General features: G+C 37.8%; 1 protein-coding gene across 1 annotated transcript; it reads right to left on the reverse strand.

Moving 5' to 3' along the window:
- Positions 1-1,695: 1,695 nt before the first annotated feature.
- Positions 1,696-12,258, reverse strand: LOC140544389 (legumain-like). Its single transcript, XM_072667913.1, has 13 exons — positions 12,184-12,258; positions 11,979-12,076; positions 11,767-11,848; positions 10,389-10,480; positions 10,230-10,305; positions 10,088-10,150; positions 9,918-9,984; positions 7,894-8,012; positions 7,663-7,752; positions 5,241-5,459; positions 3,860-4,021; positions 2,124-2,194; positions 1,696-1,735 (listed from the first exon to the last, which is right to left on the reverse strand). The coding sequence occupies exons 1-13, from the start codon at positions 12,256-12,258 to the stop codon at positions 1,696-1,698; spliced, it is 1,254 nt and encodes a 417-aa protein (XP_072524014.1).
- Between the last annotated feature and the right edge of the window lie 3,997 nt (positions 12,259-16,255).

Here is a 16,255-nt window from a genome sequence, read left to right on the forward strand (position 1 = left end):
TTAAGGTTTTTTATTCTCCTCCAGCTCCCCCTTCAGTCTTTTAATCTTCACCACCTCCTCGCTGAGTTCCCGCCTCATTCTACTTTGTTTACGTATATTTAGAACTGTCAAACTTTTTAAAACAATTTTTAAAATTGCGATTAATATTATGTTTTAGGTTAGCTGTTAGTTTGCTGGTTATATACTCATATCCTACTTTTTTAAGTTATGAAAGTACACATATAAATTGAATATGAACAATTTTGAGCAATTTTAGGTTGGAAATTTCAGTGCTATCTAGCTAGATATGAAAACCATGAAATATGTTAAAAAAATTGTTGCTTACAAAATTGTTGCTGTATATTGCTTATATTACCAGCCAGCAAGAATCCACTATGTTACAACACCCTCAAATAATTAAATCAGCCAAATAAATATCTGTTTCAGTGTTGGTTTATAACCATGTGTATAAACATTCAGGTTCGGTTAGCCATAAGCCATAACCATAAGCCAAGCATACATAAAAAGGTTGTACATGGCAAAACCTCTTTGTTATACTTATACTTGTAAAGGACATCTAAAGCAAATTAGCTTTAAGCAGATTAAGCACAAGTATTGGCCAAATATACTTAAATATATCTTAAATATCTTTTCCAAATATTTGTGAGTATAAGCCAAGTATGATAGTATAATCTGGGTTAGTATGTCTCTAAATAAGTACATGGCAAGTAATTGAAAGCAGACTCACTTGTTTTTAGTTTAGAAAAAGTATATCAGTATGAAATTCTTTTATGCATGGGCAGGTATATGTCCGCTAAAAGTGCCTGAGCCTCAAATTTAACAAGAAGTAGATGTGGCTATGCAGATATTGTTCAAAATCAGATCATGAATAATCTGCGACTTCCTTTGATTTAAAATTAAAATCAGTCCAAAATTGCTTTTACCAGTTTATTTGACTTTTATTTAGTCAGACAAATCCAGTTTTACTGATGCAAAATGAAAAATAGAACAGTAAGAAATCAGTAAATGATGATTAAAATAGCTGAACTGCAAATATAGAAATAATGTAAAATTCAAATGTAATCATAATATGCCTAAGCTTACACATCTCAAACCCTAACAGTCTGAGAAGGCGTTTGCAAATTAGCAGTTGCTTCCCCCTGATTGTGTCCCTTTATTCCACTAAATAGATTTCAATCTAAAGCCTTTTAAAGCCCTGTACTTAACAAAAAACTAGACTAGAGTAGATACTAGAGCTAAAGAAGCAAAGATCAAATGTAGAAAGTAGTAGTAGTAGTAAGTAGTAAGTATAGATATCATATCATGTCTATGCCTTGAAGGTGGTCTCTGACTAAAAGCTTGCATTAAAATGATGAGTTGAGTGGCTCCCCTGCCACCCGTGTCTCCACCCACTGTTCAGACTGTTCAGAGTCCAAATTAAATGATTTCTGATATTTGGGACAGAATAGAAATGATGTTTTTTGGGTTGATATTGGAGTTGAGGACAATGTTTAACTGGAGATAATGAAGAAACTCATCTACCAATTCTTATAATGTTACAAATCAGTATTTGTATTTCCAGGTGTAATAATAAATGGATGTTTTCTACAGTTGACAGTCTAAAATATACCAATTAGGTGTATGTCTGAAGGGGGAACTGATCAGTAGTAGAGGACTGCAGAAGCTTCAGTGTTGCACAGATGATGGACTGCAGGGTCATTGCAAAGAGTGCACATGGGTTATCGCCTCTTTGATCCTGCAAGAAGACAAACCAATAAGGGCTGATGTAACACAGCAGAAGGGACTGTATGTATGCATAAACACAAAAAGAACAACATCTGCACTGTAAACGATTCTGGCATAATTTCAGGAAATCCACTGTTTAAAAATAAGGATGACAAATGGGTTATTTTTGTTATGCAAAAGAAAATCACTTTTTAATCTAATGAAAATTTCTAGAACAAAAACTCTTTGGTACAGAACCTTTACATTATGATTACCTGTAAAATAAAAGCCTTTAAAAGGCTTTTTACCTTTAGAAAACATTTTCAAACATTATCTCAAACATTTTGAAAGCAAGGCATTCTTGTTCTTTTAGTACTAAATATAAGTGTATGCAGTTTTAATGCATTTTGTTGACTTACTTGGCAACCTCCACTCCAGACTCAAAGAGGTTCACAAACACCTGAATTTGTGACAGAGTAAAGCTGATGTCCTAAAGAGAGACAGACACCGCCATTAGTTTGGCTGTAAGAGTAGTACAATAACCCTAATCCTGGAAGCTCAGCTGTATGCAGTGTGTGCTGGAAAGGTGTTTTTTATTTGTGGTCTCAGTGATTCTATCAACATCTCATTATTTTGTCAGTAAATGAATAGTGGTGTCAATTTATTAACCGTTTAATGGCGTTATTCACAACAATGTTCTGTGCTAATTATGATTAATCACAAGTTAAAATGCTAGCTGCATGTCCTTTCATTTTTGGGTGGGAGAGCATATAAATATGGGAGAATAAATTAATATGTACCTAATAAACTGTCAAGAGGAGTCTGGGTTATTGTTCTTATAGTATCTCAGTGTAGTTTAGAGAACTTTAGCCTTGAACACGATGAAGCTCGAACACTTTAATAGAGAAGAAGCTTCAACAGCTTTTTAAGAGATACACAGGTGGACAAAATTGTTGGTACCCCTTAGTTAATGAAAGAAAAACCCACAATGGTCAAAGCAAGACTCATGACCTGCGACTGAGACCAAGCTTTCTGACACTGGGCAGCACATTTCTCTCTAGAATCCCTTGATAGTCTTGAGATTTCATTGTACCCTGCACAGATTCAAGACACCCTGTGCCAGATGCAGCAAAGCAGCCCCAGAACATAACAGAGCCTCCTCCATGTTTCACAGTAGGGACAGTGTTCTTTTCTTGATATGATTCATTTTTTTTGTCTCTGACATTCTCCCAGAAGCTTTGGGGCTTGTGAACATGTAGTTTGTCAAATTCCATTCTGGCTTTTTTATGATTTGTTTTCAACAATGGTGTCCTCCTTGATCGTCTCCCATGAAGTCCACTTTGGCTTCTGGGCTCTTTTGTTACCATTCGTATAATTCGTCTCTTTGATTTGTCATCAATTTTCCTCCTGTGGCCACGTCTTATAACCTTTACCTTTAACATGCTTGTATATAAATTTCTTTCTAATCTCCTGAGACATCTCTTTCCTTCACGTTCTCTGGTCCATGTTGAGTGTGGTACACACCATGTCATCAAACAGCACACTGGCCTGTACCTGTGGCCCTATATATAAGCCCACTGACTGATTACAAGATTGTAGACACCTATGATGCTAATTAGTGGACACACCTTGATTTAACACGTCCCTTTGGTAACTGGTTATTTTCAGGGGTACCATCATTTCTGTCCAGGTCTGTTTAATGTTTACTTTTTAAAATAATTCTGTTGAATCATGGTTCAAAATCAATGTCGGATTTCTGTCAGATTCAAGTTATTTCTGTGAGCATTGTGGGTTTTTCTTTCATTAACCGAGGGGTACCAACAATTTTGTCCACGTGTGTAAATGGACAATCAGTCACGGGGCTGAATTAAGCTAAGAGCTGAGAGAGGAGCAGCTGTGTGTGTGTGAGAGAGACAATATAAGAGTTAGTTATGAGATTTAATCCATATTTCATCAGAAATAAAGTATAATCTGCCCTCTGAGATCATCAGTAGCGATGCCAGTAGTAGTTTACATTGCTCGATAAAAGCGCTAAAACGCCACTGGGCAATAATATATATACATACAGTGTGTGACACCATAAAGCTGAAGAGGAATATAATAAAAGGTTATATTTTATAATATTTAAGACAAATATGAGAAATCTGCAGCTCACCTGCTCATGCCACTCAGTGAAGGTCATCCTGAAATGCTCCGCTACATCTTTCAAAGCATCAAGGCGAGTGAGAGGACGGCTCTCGTCCAGAGCATGGAGGCCTCGTTCAGGGCAGGAACGCTCAGCAATTTTGTGCATTGCTTTTTTGATCTTGTCTCTTCTCTATATAATATAATAATAATCATAATAACCATATGCAAATGAATGAATGATAACAATCAAACACATTGAAAGTGTGTTGTGTTTGAGTGGATGGGGATTTATTACACATCAGATAAATGTTTCAGCTCTGTGTGTAATATTAGCTAAAGTTTCTGCCTCAGGTCAGTATGGTGAAAACTGAATACCTGGAAAGTCCTGGAAAGGCAGAGGTGGCAGGTAATGAAGTATGAGTACTTTGTTACTGTAATTAAGTCCATTTTTTAAGTATCTGTACTTTACTTACGCATTTTTACTTCTACTTACTACATTTCAGAAGAAAAAATAAAATAAAATGCATTTTACTATTTGTATTATATTATATTATATTATATTATATTATATTATATTATATTATTTTATTTTATTTTATTTTATTTTAATGTAACTATTGAAGAATTGGAAATTTCATGCAGTTTCTAACAATTGATTCATTGATTCAATATTGATTCATTGTGCAAACCAGTTTCACCAGTCCAGAAAGTTAATGATTAGTGATGTGATGAAGACTGGGGTTTTCTGTGGTCTCAGAATCAGATGTCTCTTAAAACCAGCAAATAACTGGAAATGGCTGATCTTAAAACCTTAAACAGGGGAGGAGAGGTTGTGGATTTCAGATGGGCGGCATCGTTTTACTTAATCAACATTTTATGTTTTTTAAAAATGACACCTAAACCTAATCTTAATCTACAATTTTATCTACACCAAAACCTAATCTTATCCTAACCCAAACCTACACTTTAATCCACACCTAACTCTAATATTAACCAAAGTTTAACCTACCCCCTAATCTACACCTAAATCTAATCTTAACCTAATCTTAATCTACACCTAAACCTAATATTAACCTAACTTTAATCTACACCTTAATCTACACCTAAACCTATTAACTGTAGTGAAAAGAGGAAATCTTCTTGTTTCTCCATTGATGTTGGTCCATTAATTTTAAAGCTCCAAAAGCTCATTAAAAGTGGAATTCAAAACTTTTTAAATAAATACTTTTATTATTATAAAAACATTTACTTGCTAAAAAATTGAACCTTTTACTAAAGTATTTTTAAACTGAAGTATTTGTACTTTTACCTAAGTATGGGACTAGGTATATACTTCTGCCACCTCTGTAGAAAGGACATAAAACCAGAAGTAAATCCTTCGGTTCAGTGGGACCAGTCTCAGTCCTTACCTCGAGAAGCTTGTCGTAATCTTGCTGTAGAGCTTTCTTTTTCTCTGGGTCATTTTCACTTTCAATGCTTTCCTTGTAAATCTGCAGTGGGACTTCATGAGATGGGGTGAGATGTGTCAGTGTGAATGCTTCAGATGCACCGGCAGTCGGCTCTGCCGGCTCTGCTGGCTTGACGTCAGATCTACCGTACAAGTCACTGATGAACAGTTTGCTTAGTGCCTGGAAAACAGTGAGGACAAAATAATCTGCTTTAAGATTTGTACATTTAAAAATTACCCACAGAAACGTGCCAGTGTTAAATCAACACTTTTAGTGGTACATTAACACTGTAAGGGTTAAATGGCTCTTCATAGTGATTCAACACTAAAGGTAAAGGTAAAGGTGCACGTATTTGTCACTGTACAGTGTGGACTGTACAGCAAAATGTGTCCTCCGCATTTAACCCATCTGGTAGTGAACACACACTCACACACACACATGTGTTAGGGGCAGTGAGTACACACACACACCCAGAGCGGTGGGCAGCCAACTCCAGCGCCCGGGGAGCAGAGAGGGTAAAGGGCCTTGCTCAAGGGCCCAACAGTGGCAGCTTGCCGAGCCCGGGAATCGAACCCACAACCCTGTTATCGATATCCCGGAGCTCTAACCGCTGAGCCACCACTGCCCCCCTAGAAAACTTGCTATGTTTTGTTTAGGATTTAAGGGCTTAAGTCAAATTTCAGGGAGTTTAAAACTTGAAGAAGATGAAGAATGAGAGCGAGAAGTCAGTCTCACACACTATTTTGTTAAAATTAGAGGCCATAAAGGGTTATCTGAGTGATGCTGTAGACTCTAAACTAAAGGGTTTTGTCAGGACCTCTTTGTTATCTCTCCCCCAGCCAATCCCAGGACTCTAGTCCGCTCTAGTGCCCATATAAGAAGCTGGGATTCCCTCATCACACTTCATTCGCTGCACCTGGGACTGGGACTCTCGCACTTCACTCTGTCTTTGCCGTGAACTAGCTCTGTTACAGCCTCTGTTCAGTGTGTATTCCATGGTCTGTGCAAGGTAAAAGTATTCTTGTCTAGTCTTTGATAGCCCTGTTTATCACGATTTCCTTGTAACTCCTGCTTGTGTTTTACCCCGTGCCTTATTGTTTTTCTCCCGTCTTCTGAAGCACTGCTTTGTGGTTTTGGTTTATCGCTCCCCCGTTTGCTATCCAAAGCACTGCTTCGTGTTGGGCTATTTCCCTTGTTACTTGTTACTTCTACTTCTATTATTTATATTGTTTATATATTGGTAATTTATCTACATTTTTGCATCGGAGTGTCTTGCTATCCCTTTTCTGCTGTGACACTGAGAATTTCCTCGCTGTGGGACTAATAAATGATTTTTATCTTATCTTATTTTATATTCCTGCCCTGTTTTGCACCCTAGCACGGCTTAAAGGTTTTCTGTTGTCACTTTAACTCTCAAGCACTTTTTAGTGCTTTTAGTAGTTCTACAAAGAACCATCCACTCATCCACCCATTCTAACCACTTTATTTTTTCAGTCCTCTCTGTTTTTCTACTTCCCGTTTCTCTCCTTTGCCCTGTTCTGCCTTGGCCCTCAGTACCGCTACCAATCACAACCATGTAACATGTGCAGAAATTCTACCATTGTAGGATATATTTAGTCTAAACTACCCAATTACTCAATAAAACTCTTAAAGGAAGGTACAAAACTTTAAAGTTTCCAAAGAAGGTTTAAAGACTATGGGCCCCGTCTTACACCCTACACAAGGAGCATCACGATGCTCATCACTATCTTACAGCCGGCCAACAGTCTATTTTCACACCTTTTAAGATAAGATGGGGGGGGGGGGTATTGCCTGGTTACAGGTTTACTGGGAGTTGATCACACTCACCATGAAAGACAATCAATGGAGCAGCATGGTCTTGTACATTCATTTAACCCCCCAGGGGCAATAGAAAAGTCGCTGTTGTAAACAGACCAGCGACACTGTCATTATTCTGCCCCCTATAGACAGAGGTAGAACATTACTCTCTGTCTTGTACACTCTGCCACGGAGCTGCAGGATGCTAAACAGAACCGATGCACAGCGATTGAGAGCGGATGACTGTAAATCCTGCCCACAGAGATAGGTCTAAGCAAAAAGAGAGAACCACCAGGATGCTCTCTGTGTGTCTCTCTCTCTCTCGTGCTACATCTGTCATTCACTTGCTATGTCTCACTCGTGTCTGCGTTATTTAAAACTTTACAATCTTCCTCACACCCACACAGCTCTTTAAATTGGTTCTTCTATGGCATTGTCCCAAGAGGCCTTTTTGGCATCTGTACTTTTAAGACTGTAGAGAATTTCATTGCATTTCACCCCTGGTTGTCCACATACCTTTGACCACACTGTGTATCTAAATATAGTATGTTTAGACCGTACGTACCATGTTTCCGTACTGACAAGGGGTAGATCCGCTCATCTTGCCTTTCACATACTCAAACTGATCCTGGAAGGTTGTCTGAGTGAGGTTAAACTGTTTGAAGAGGAAACAGATGTACTGTTAATAAACTGTTACTGAACATTTCTGATTTACTGTTTAAGAGACTGTTCGACCTAGAAGAGGTCAAGCCAAAATATAAAATATAAAAATAATAATAAATATAAATAAACTCACTTGCTTGCAGTGGCGCAGCCACCATGAACTGAATTCACCAGTGAGATATGTTTGTCTTTGATAATCGTAGAAACAGGCATGATGAGGCTCATTAGGTTTGGAGGCAGACACTCCATAAACTAGAACACAAAGTCCATCAGCAGCACATCAGCTTAAAAACAGCGGAATTTAATAAGAACACAATTAATTACTGAGTTAACATCATCTCTAAGAAGGAGGCTGAGTCAGCATCCTCAGATTCATTTAATTAAAGATACTGAGAAAGATACATCTGCTACAGATCACTGCAGTTACAGTTAGGGATGTCCCGATCCCAAAATTGTTTTGCACCCTGATCCAATCCAAGTAATCCCGACTGTCCGAAATACCAATCCGATCTGATGTTTGAGTTTATACAAAAGAATACAGCCTCACAACTTAGGTAACACATGCTAATGATTAACACTAGTAAATACTGAAATCACTATTTGTATCAAACAGTTTCTTTAATGAGACACATGGGCGGATGAGGTGGCTTATAGGGTTCAAGTGGGGCTTTTGTTTTCCACAAATCTTTGCCAGATTAAAATGACTTTGTATCATTTCTCCTCACTAACTCTGGACTAACTAACACTGGACTGGCAAAATCATCGGCCCAAAATCTCTTTGGATCTACGCTGTCATTTATGGGTCTGTTCTGTCATGAAATACGGTGAGTGGACACTGGTTAAAATGTGTTCTCATAATGCTCAACATGGCGTCTGTTTAGAGATAAAGTCCCAGCCTTCAACAAAAAGAACCAATCAACTTGCTGGTTTCACTGTGAGAGAAGGAGGATCAACATGCTAGTGGGGATAGCCCCCTTTCGATTGCATTTGCCAGAACAGGCCGTACACTGAGATTTTAATGAGATTCATGAGATTTTCATCAGATTTGAAAAGGTTCAGTGATCTGACCTTCATTTTCCAGTATTCAGTCTGTCACCTCAGGGAGCAAGATTGCTAGAAGGTAGCTAGCACTAGCCAGGTAACAATGGATCTAGAAGTCAAGTAGCCACAAACATCAGCCATGGAAATTTATTCAGCATCAGAAGCAGCCCTTTTTCCAAAAACTACCTAAACATTCATTTGTTCATTTGTGACCTTATTTAGGTGAGCAAAACAAAAACACATCTGTATTTGAATGGATCAGTGCTGTGATATTAGCAGCCAAAACAAGGCTTCAAATTTGAACTCTCCATTCCATCTTAAATAGTGTATCAGTATCAGTGTTCATTTCAACAGCAGAGTGTAACAGCTGCATCATTTAAGGTGGAATGGGAAGTTAGAGTCAATTTCAAGACAATTTCAGCCTTGTTTTGGCGTCTAACTGGTAACGTCACCTACGAACGAGGGTAGTTTTTGAGTTCCTCACGGTGGCAGCAGAGAATCATGTCTGTTAATGGGGCCTAGATGATGCCAGTGACTGCTCTGCATAACCAAGGATCGGAAGTGGATCAGGCTTTAAAAGCCAGTACAGAGCTGGTTTATGGAGAGCCTGGCCATTTCCTATTTTCCTTCATGTATCAAAGAATGACTGTAAAACACCAGAGGGAGCCAGCAAGCAGGTCCTTGAAGCATGGGGGTGAAAGGATCTTCCTTTAATTTTGGAAAGTAGAATAAGATGTGTTTCACTAAAAAAGCAAAGAAAACATACCTGCAAACAGGTTTTGGGAGATAGAGAGACACTAGCGTTACTGCTACTGAGTGCTGATTGGTTGACGAGCTGAAACATCTGATGTTGTTTTGTATAAGGAAATCAGGTCATTTTTGGTATGAAATTGATTAAACACTCATATGCTATGATTTTGCTCAAATGCTTCATATTGACCCATTCATTTTGGATGGGAGCGCCCCCTAGTGTCTGACCAACCCAGAAAACATTATCAAATGGTCATTCTCCTCTATATATATAGGAAGTTCTCTGGCCAATACTCAAACCATTATAAAGCTGAGTTACTGGATAGAATCAGGACATCCTCGGTTAAAGTTTAGGATAAAACTTGCCTTGGATGTTTTTTGGGAGATGTTCAATCATGGATCCAGAGAAACAGCTTTCAATGTAAATCACCATCTGCAGTGTTGGACAGGACAATGTCAATATCATTGCTTTCAAAAATCTACCTAAATATATCAACACATGAAATGTTGAGATGTTGCATATGTTGATTACTGACCTTTGAGAACTGCTGGCATTTAGACATCTTGTTTATAGTGTCAAGAAGGTCACTCGCATAAAGCTGAAATGAGGTAAAGCATCTTTGATACTGATCTTTACTAAATGTGTACAATTCTGAAAACTCGTAAAACACAGCTTACTGTATCACTGGGAAAAGCAAACAGTCCTTGACCCCCGTGATCCGACAGGAAGATGAAAATGGTGTCATTTTTACCGCTGTTGAGGAAAACAGTGGGACAGTTCATTAATATGACCATCTTGTTTAATCAGCTGCTGTTGTTTAAAACAGGAAAAATTACCTTTTCAGGACCTTTTTTGGTCCCCCTCCCTGTTTGTTAACACCTGCTTCATCTCCACGGAGCACAGCCAGAAAGTTGCTGGCTGTTACGTCCTGTACAGAGCATTAGAATATATTATTACATATATTATTTCTGTATTATTATTTTTATTATTTTGATTGATTTGTAGCGTATTCACCAAAAATCCTTTGTATTGAACAACTCACATAGAAAAAAGAGCAGAAGATACCTCCACTCCACTTAATCTAAATTACAATACAGTGTCAATATCAGCGGGGGGTTAGTGCTTCTCTAGCGAATTTGAATGAATTGACCCTGACAGTTATAGTGTCCAAAAGCTGTGACCCGCTCTCATTTTATGATTTTCTATTACTAAACCCCCCTAAGTCTGAATGTCTTCCTCTAAAAACAGCGTGAATATTCTAATATTATGCATCAACTGTGTTCGAACCTGAGTCCTATTCACTATCCTCTACATGTGAAAATCCAGATCAGTATATAAAGCTCTATTATAGGGAACAGAATTCCAGTGAACGCAGTGACCGACTTTAGACACCTTGTGAACTCCCTGCTAAGCCACAGCAGAGTGCGTCTCATAAACAGTAATAAGAATATTAAAACCAAACGAGGTGATGGATTATGGATATTCCATGTCTGATGGAGTACATTATAATTTTTGTCCATGACCAAGACCATTAGCAAGCATATACACTAAGCATAGGGTGTGTTTTTGTTTGGATGACCAGCTTTTCAACCACCTTGACCATCAAAGATAGCTCAGACCATCTGAAACCACATACCAGCAAAAGTTGCATTGCTATGCACATATATATATATATATATATATATATATATATCTCATATCATTATATGTATCATATCATCATATCACATGTATATATCATATCATCATATGTATCATATAATTATATCACATGTATATATACATATGTATCATATCATTTCTCATGTATATATATGTATCATAAAATGTGCCTTTTTGTACATCTGCCTGATGTAAGTCATCATCTTTACTGAAGTTGTCATGTTTAAATTATTAATCTGATTAATGATTCGTTGTTGTTGTAAAAAACAGGAGTGTGTGTTCCTGGTAATTTGATTAAATTAGTAAGCATAGAATCCTTGATTCTGTGAGAGTAACTACTCTCCATTTTTTAATTGTAATTCATGGCACCCAAATTTCATTCTCACTCTCATTATTATTATTATTATTATTATTATTATTATTATTATTATTATTATTATTATTATTATTGTTATTGCTATCCTTTTATATACACATGAACCATCTCATCAGGTAATCAGCCTAAAAATCAGACTTCATATAGGTATAATAAAAGTATGAAAGCACACATACTAGTCCAGTGTAGTCTTTCAGAACTCCTGGGTAAATGTTTGGGCCATTAGGCACATTGATGATTTCTCCTTTACGTGGGTTGCTGTTAAAAGAGGAAAGAACTAGAGAGTTTCTGCTTCCACTTTCCACTCCACACACACACCATTTCAGTTTACAAGCAAATACAGTCATTATATTCAGCCATTACAGGATTAAAATGAAGATCTACTTACTTTGAATTTGTAGCTATATCATCATACATCATCACTACAATCTGCTCAGCTGGAATGCCTCTGCGGCAAATCACTTGAAAGGCATGGCACACATTTGCCTAATGAATAGATCAGAAAGTTTTATACAGTGATGTATTCAGGAACCTGGAAGGTGCTTATTATCAGTTTTGAATATCGTAAGTTTGAATAAACAGTGTAGTCATACCTGATGTCTGTAATTGTTCCAACCTGTGGAACCAGCAGCCAGAAGAACCCAATGCTTGCCCTGTGTCCCAGCCATTTTAGAACTTAACAAAATGAAGAGGTGAAAAATTCATGTAGATAAATACTGTATATTGTTTATTGATGTAAAACGATTTTAATATATATACATTCCATAAAAGTACAAAAATACAAAAATCCCAGAATTTTGCATAAAAACTACTTTTTGTAACTTTTCCTCCTAAATTCTCTAGACTGTTTGATGAATAAGATAAATAATCTTACCAGTTTCGGTGCTCAGTGCTGAGTTCAGATATCAGTATGAACAGCTTCAGGGAGTGACACTGAAAATCTCTCCTGCAGAACATGACTGTCAGTGTCGCTTATAAAGTGTCACCCCATCCCACCAAATACCTGGGAACAAGTTCTACACCTACACCAAGTTCTTAGAGGCAGTTCAGTGAAAGTTTGCGTGCATTCAACCGTTTAATTTTTGATTAATAGGAATCTGTAGGAGGTTTGTGATTGACATGGAAAATCAAGTGTCATGACGCGTTCTTGCTTTCGCTGGAAATGTACTGATTGTAATGGGAGTTTTTAATTTGTATGGTTTTCTTGTGTTGATGTCACTCAAGTACAGGTTACTGCCAATATCTATAGAAAGAGTTCATTTAAATAAAACAAAATCTATACACAGCTAAAATAGTAATATATATATATATATATATATATATATATATATATATACATGCACACACTGGCATGCAAAAGTGTTATATTGATGATATTTAGCTGACTCTCTAATCTAATTTGTGTAGCACAGCATAATCACCCAGACTAGGAATCAAACCCCAGTCTCCCACGTGGTGAGGTAGTGGTGTTATCTGTTGTGCCACACCAAACCCAAAGTCTTCAGTCCCCTGGAACACATTTTGTCACCTTACAACACAACCCTAAATATATTTTATTTAGATTTTAAGTGATAGACCAACACAAAGTAACACATAATTGTGAAGTGGATCGGAAATAATACATGGTTTTCATAAATGTAATGAAATAAAAATCTGTGTGTTTCGCAGAAGTGTTCAGCCCCCTTTACTGCAAAGCTGAACTTTTTTGCCTAAGTGCAAAGCGTGGAAATGTGTGGCGGAAAAGCAACAATCACCCTGAATACACCATCCCCACTGTGAAACATGGTGGTGGCAGCATCATGCTGTGGGGATGCTTTTGTTCATCCAGAGCTATGGTGGAATGGTTTAGATCAAAGAATATTCATGTGTTACAATGGCCAGCCACAGTCCTGACCTAAATCCCATCGTGCATCTGTGGCAAGACATGAAAATCGCTGTTCACAGACACTCTCCATTCAACCTGGCTGAGCTTGAGCTATTTTGCAAAGAAGAATGGGCAAAAATCTCAGTCTCAGATACGCAAAGCTGGTAGAGACATAACATACCTCGCAATACATGCAGCTGTAATTGCAGCCAAAGGTGGCTCCACAGAGTATTGATATAGGGGGACTGAATAATTTTGCACGTCAAACTTTTCAGTTTTTATTTGATTCAAATTTTGAAAACCATGTATCATATAAAATTAAATTAAATACATTTAAGTTTGTGGTTGTAAGGTGACAAAATGTGAAAAGGTTCAAGGGGTATGAACACTTTTGCAAGCCACTGTATATATAGAAGTTATTGTAATGCTTTCTTGCTGAGTGATAAGTGCTCTAAATATAAATATATATATATATATATAGATACAGTGGGGGAAAAAAGTATTTAGTCAGTCACCAATTGTGCAAAAGTTCTCCCACTTAAAAGGATGAGAGAGGCTGTAATTGACATCATAGGTAGACTCAACTATGTGAGACAAAATGAGAAAAAAAATAAAAAAATCACATTGTCTGATTTTTAAAGAATTTATTTCCAAATAATGGTGGAAAATAAATATTTGGTCGCCTACAAACAAGCAAGATTTCACAGACCTGTAACTTCTTCTTTAAGAGGCTTCTCTGTCCTCCACTCATTACCTGTATTAATGGCACCTGTTTGAAAAAGCACTATGTACAGTGAAAAGTGTCCTCCACATTTGACCCATCTGTGGTAGTGAACATGCACACACACACACACACACTAGTGAACTAGAGGCAGTAAGCACACACACACCCAGAGCGGTGGGCAGCCGACTCCAGTGCCCAGGGAGCAGAGAGAGGGTGAAGAGCCTTGCTCAAGAGCCCAACAGTGTCAGCTTGCCAAACCCACAGCCCTAAGGTGGTTAGCTTTGGACAACAGTGACTAATAGCTGGGCCCATTTTATTGCACAATAGAAAGTGCACAGTACATCTCAACAGGTGTCTCAATCGATTCTTGCGAGTTAATTCTTGCAGGCATCTTCTCAGGAATGTTCTTCCTTCCCAATGTAATGTTCTTAACATTCTTGGTATTGAGAAACACCCTAGAACTCTCCCTTTCACATGCAAAGCTTTCAACACCAGGAGAATGAGGACAAGCACATGCCGCCTCCGATTAACGTTAATTAACGTTAACTAACAATTAGCAATAATTATCAATTAATGTTCTCTGGATGCTTTACTCCCAACTCGCAGTCACTGCTTGCAATTACAACTCGCACCTGGGCAGCCGAAGCACTTCGTGTAAACAGAAGGGGGCAGGCAAACCAGACCATGCCGAGGCTTGGGTGTTTACTTTTTGCCAAACAAGAAAAAAAAAAAAAAAAAAAAATTACATTATTGTAATTTTATACATTATTACATTAATTACATTACTGATTCATTACTGATTCAGCTGATGGAATGAAGATTCGTGCCGTCCAGGTACTGCTTCTAGGAATGTTCTTCTTTCTGGCTTCTGGTCCAGGAAAAGTTCACAGGAAATGTTCGCTGTACCCTCGTTCAGGTCGTGACCACCCGTTCCACCCGTGATTTCAAGAAAGTAGCCACGTGGGAACGCTGATCAGACGTCCAGGACGTCCAGCTGAAATTCGAAAGGTTTCTAAGGTGGTTAGAGTTAGGCCCATCAAGAGCTGGCTGTCCTTTGTTAGGACAGTGGTAGAGGACTCCCTTGGTTCCTTTGTTTATCCCTGTTGGGTGTTTGTTTACCTGGCTGGGGAAACAGGTTGGTTCTTTGTTGGGTCTTTTTAATCACCTGTGTAGCCACACCCATTTTCCTCCTCTGGTGCTGTCACTGCTACTGGTGAGTAAGGGTACCTACATCCCCTGTTGGTCTTTAGGGTATGATTTATTGTACATTTGAAGAGCACTTATGGATGAAATGTCCACTGGGAGAGATAAAGTTCATGGCAGGTCAAGCAAGTCCTTCTTAGCAGGTTAATTTTCCATGAGGTGTTCCTAGAAGACTGAAAACATCTGGGCAGTTCTGGTTGACTAACCAAACTTACAATGCAATGTTGGTCATGTTAAAGCTTTGAATTATATGATTGCATCATAAACAAAATACATGAATAAATAAAAAACACCAAATATGATTTAATATTGTGGAAATGATTAGATAGATGGCTTTTGATGGAAAGGAGGAAGTATCATCATTAAGCCTTATAGAGAGGAAAGTTAGTGAAGGGGTTAGCTTTGTTGACTGGGATGGATCCCTGATGTTGTCTATATAACATGTGGACCCCTTGTGCTGTCCTGGGAATCAGGTTGTTTCCTGATCAATGGCTTGTGACTTTGTTGACAGTCTGTTTTAGACTGTATGTATTACATGTTGCAGGAGGTTAATTAAGAGTTAAGCCGACATTAGGTTGACTAATGCCTTATAGGACGATATCCTATGATCTTAGATTTAGACTTTGCTTAGGTCAAGTAACTCCACATTTATGATTGAGTAATTAATTGTCAGGCAGTGTTTCAGTTATTCACACCAAGACTAGTCTTGCAATGGACTAGTGAGGATAAATGTTTCAGGATCCTAAAGCCAAGCATAGACTTGAGCTTAGTGATTTGAACACGTGTCTGCATAAGTAAGTATGTTTATGTAATTATGTTTCAAGAAAAGATCATTAAATATATTGCTGCATTGGTCAAATGTACTTGCTAGGTT

The sequence above is a fragment of the Salminus brasiliensis genome, chromosome 22, assembly GCF_030463535.1.
Source record: "Salminus brasiliensis chromosome 22, fSalBra1.hap2, whole genome shotgun sequence".
Lineage (NCBI taxonomy): Eukaryota > Metazoa > Chordata > Actinopteri > Characiformes > Bryconidae > Salminus > Salminus brasiliensis.

Bases quoted from the DNA above. Each gene is read 5' to 3' on its own strand.
- LOC140544389 (XM_072667913.1), bottom strand. From the start codon at position 12,258: ATGGCTGGGACACAGGGCAAGCATTGGGTTCTTCTGGCTGCTGGTTCC. The intron at 9,985-10,087 runs GTCAGTAATCAA...CCAACACTGCAG, and splicing joins AATGCCAGCAGTTCTCAAAG to ATGGTGATTTACATTGAAAG. The intron at 1,736-2,123 runs GTAAGTCAACAA...GTCTTCTTGCAG, and splicing joins TCTGGAGTGGAGGTTGCCAA to GATCAAAGAGGCGATAACCC.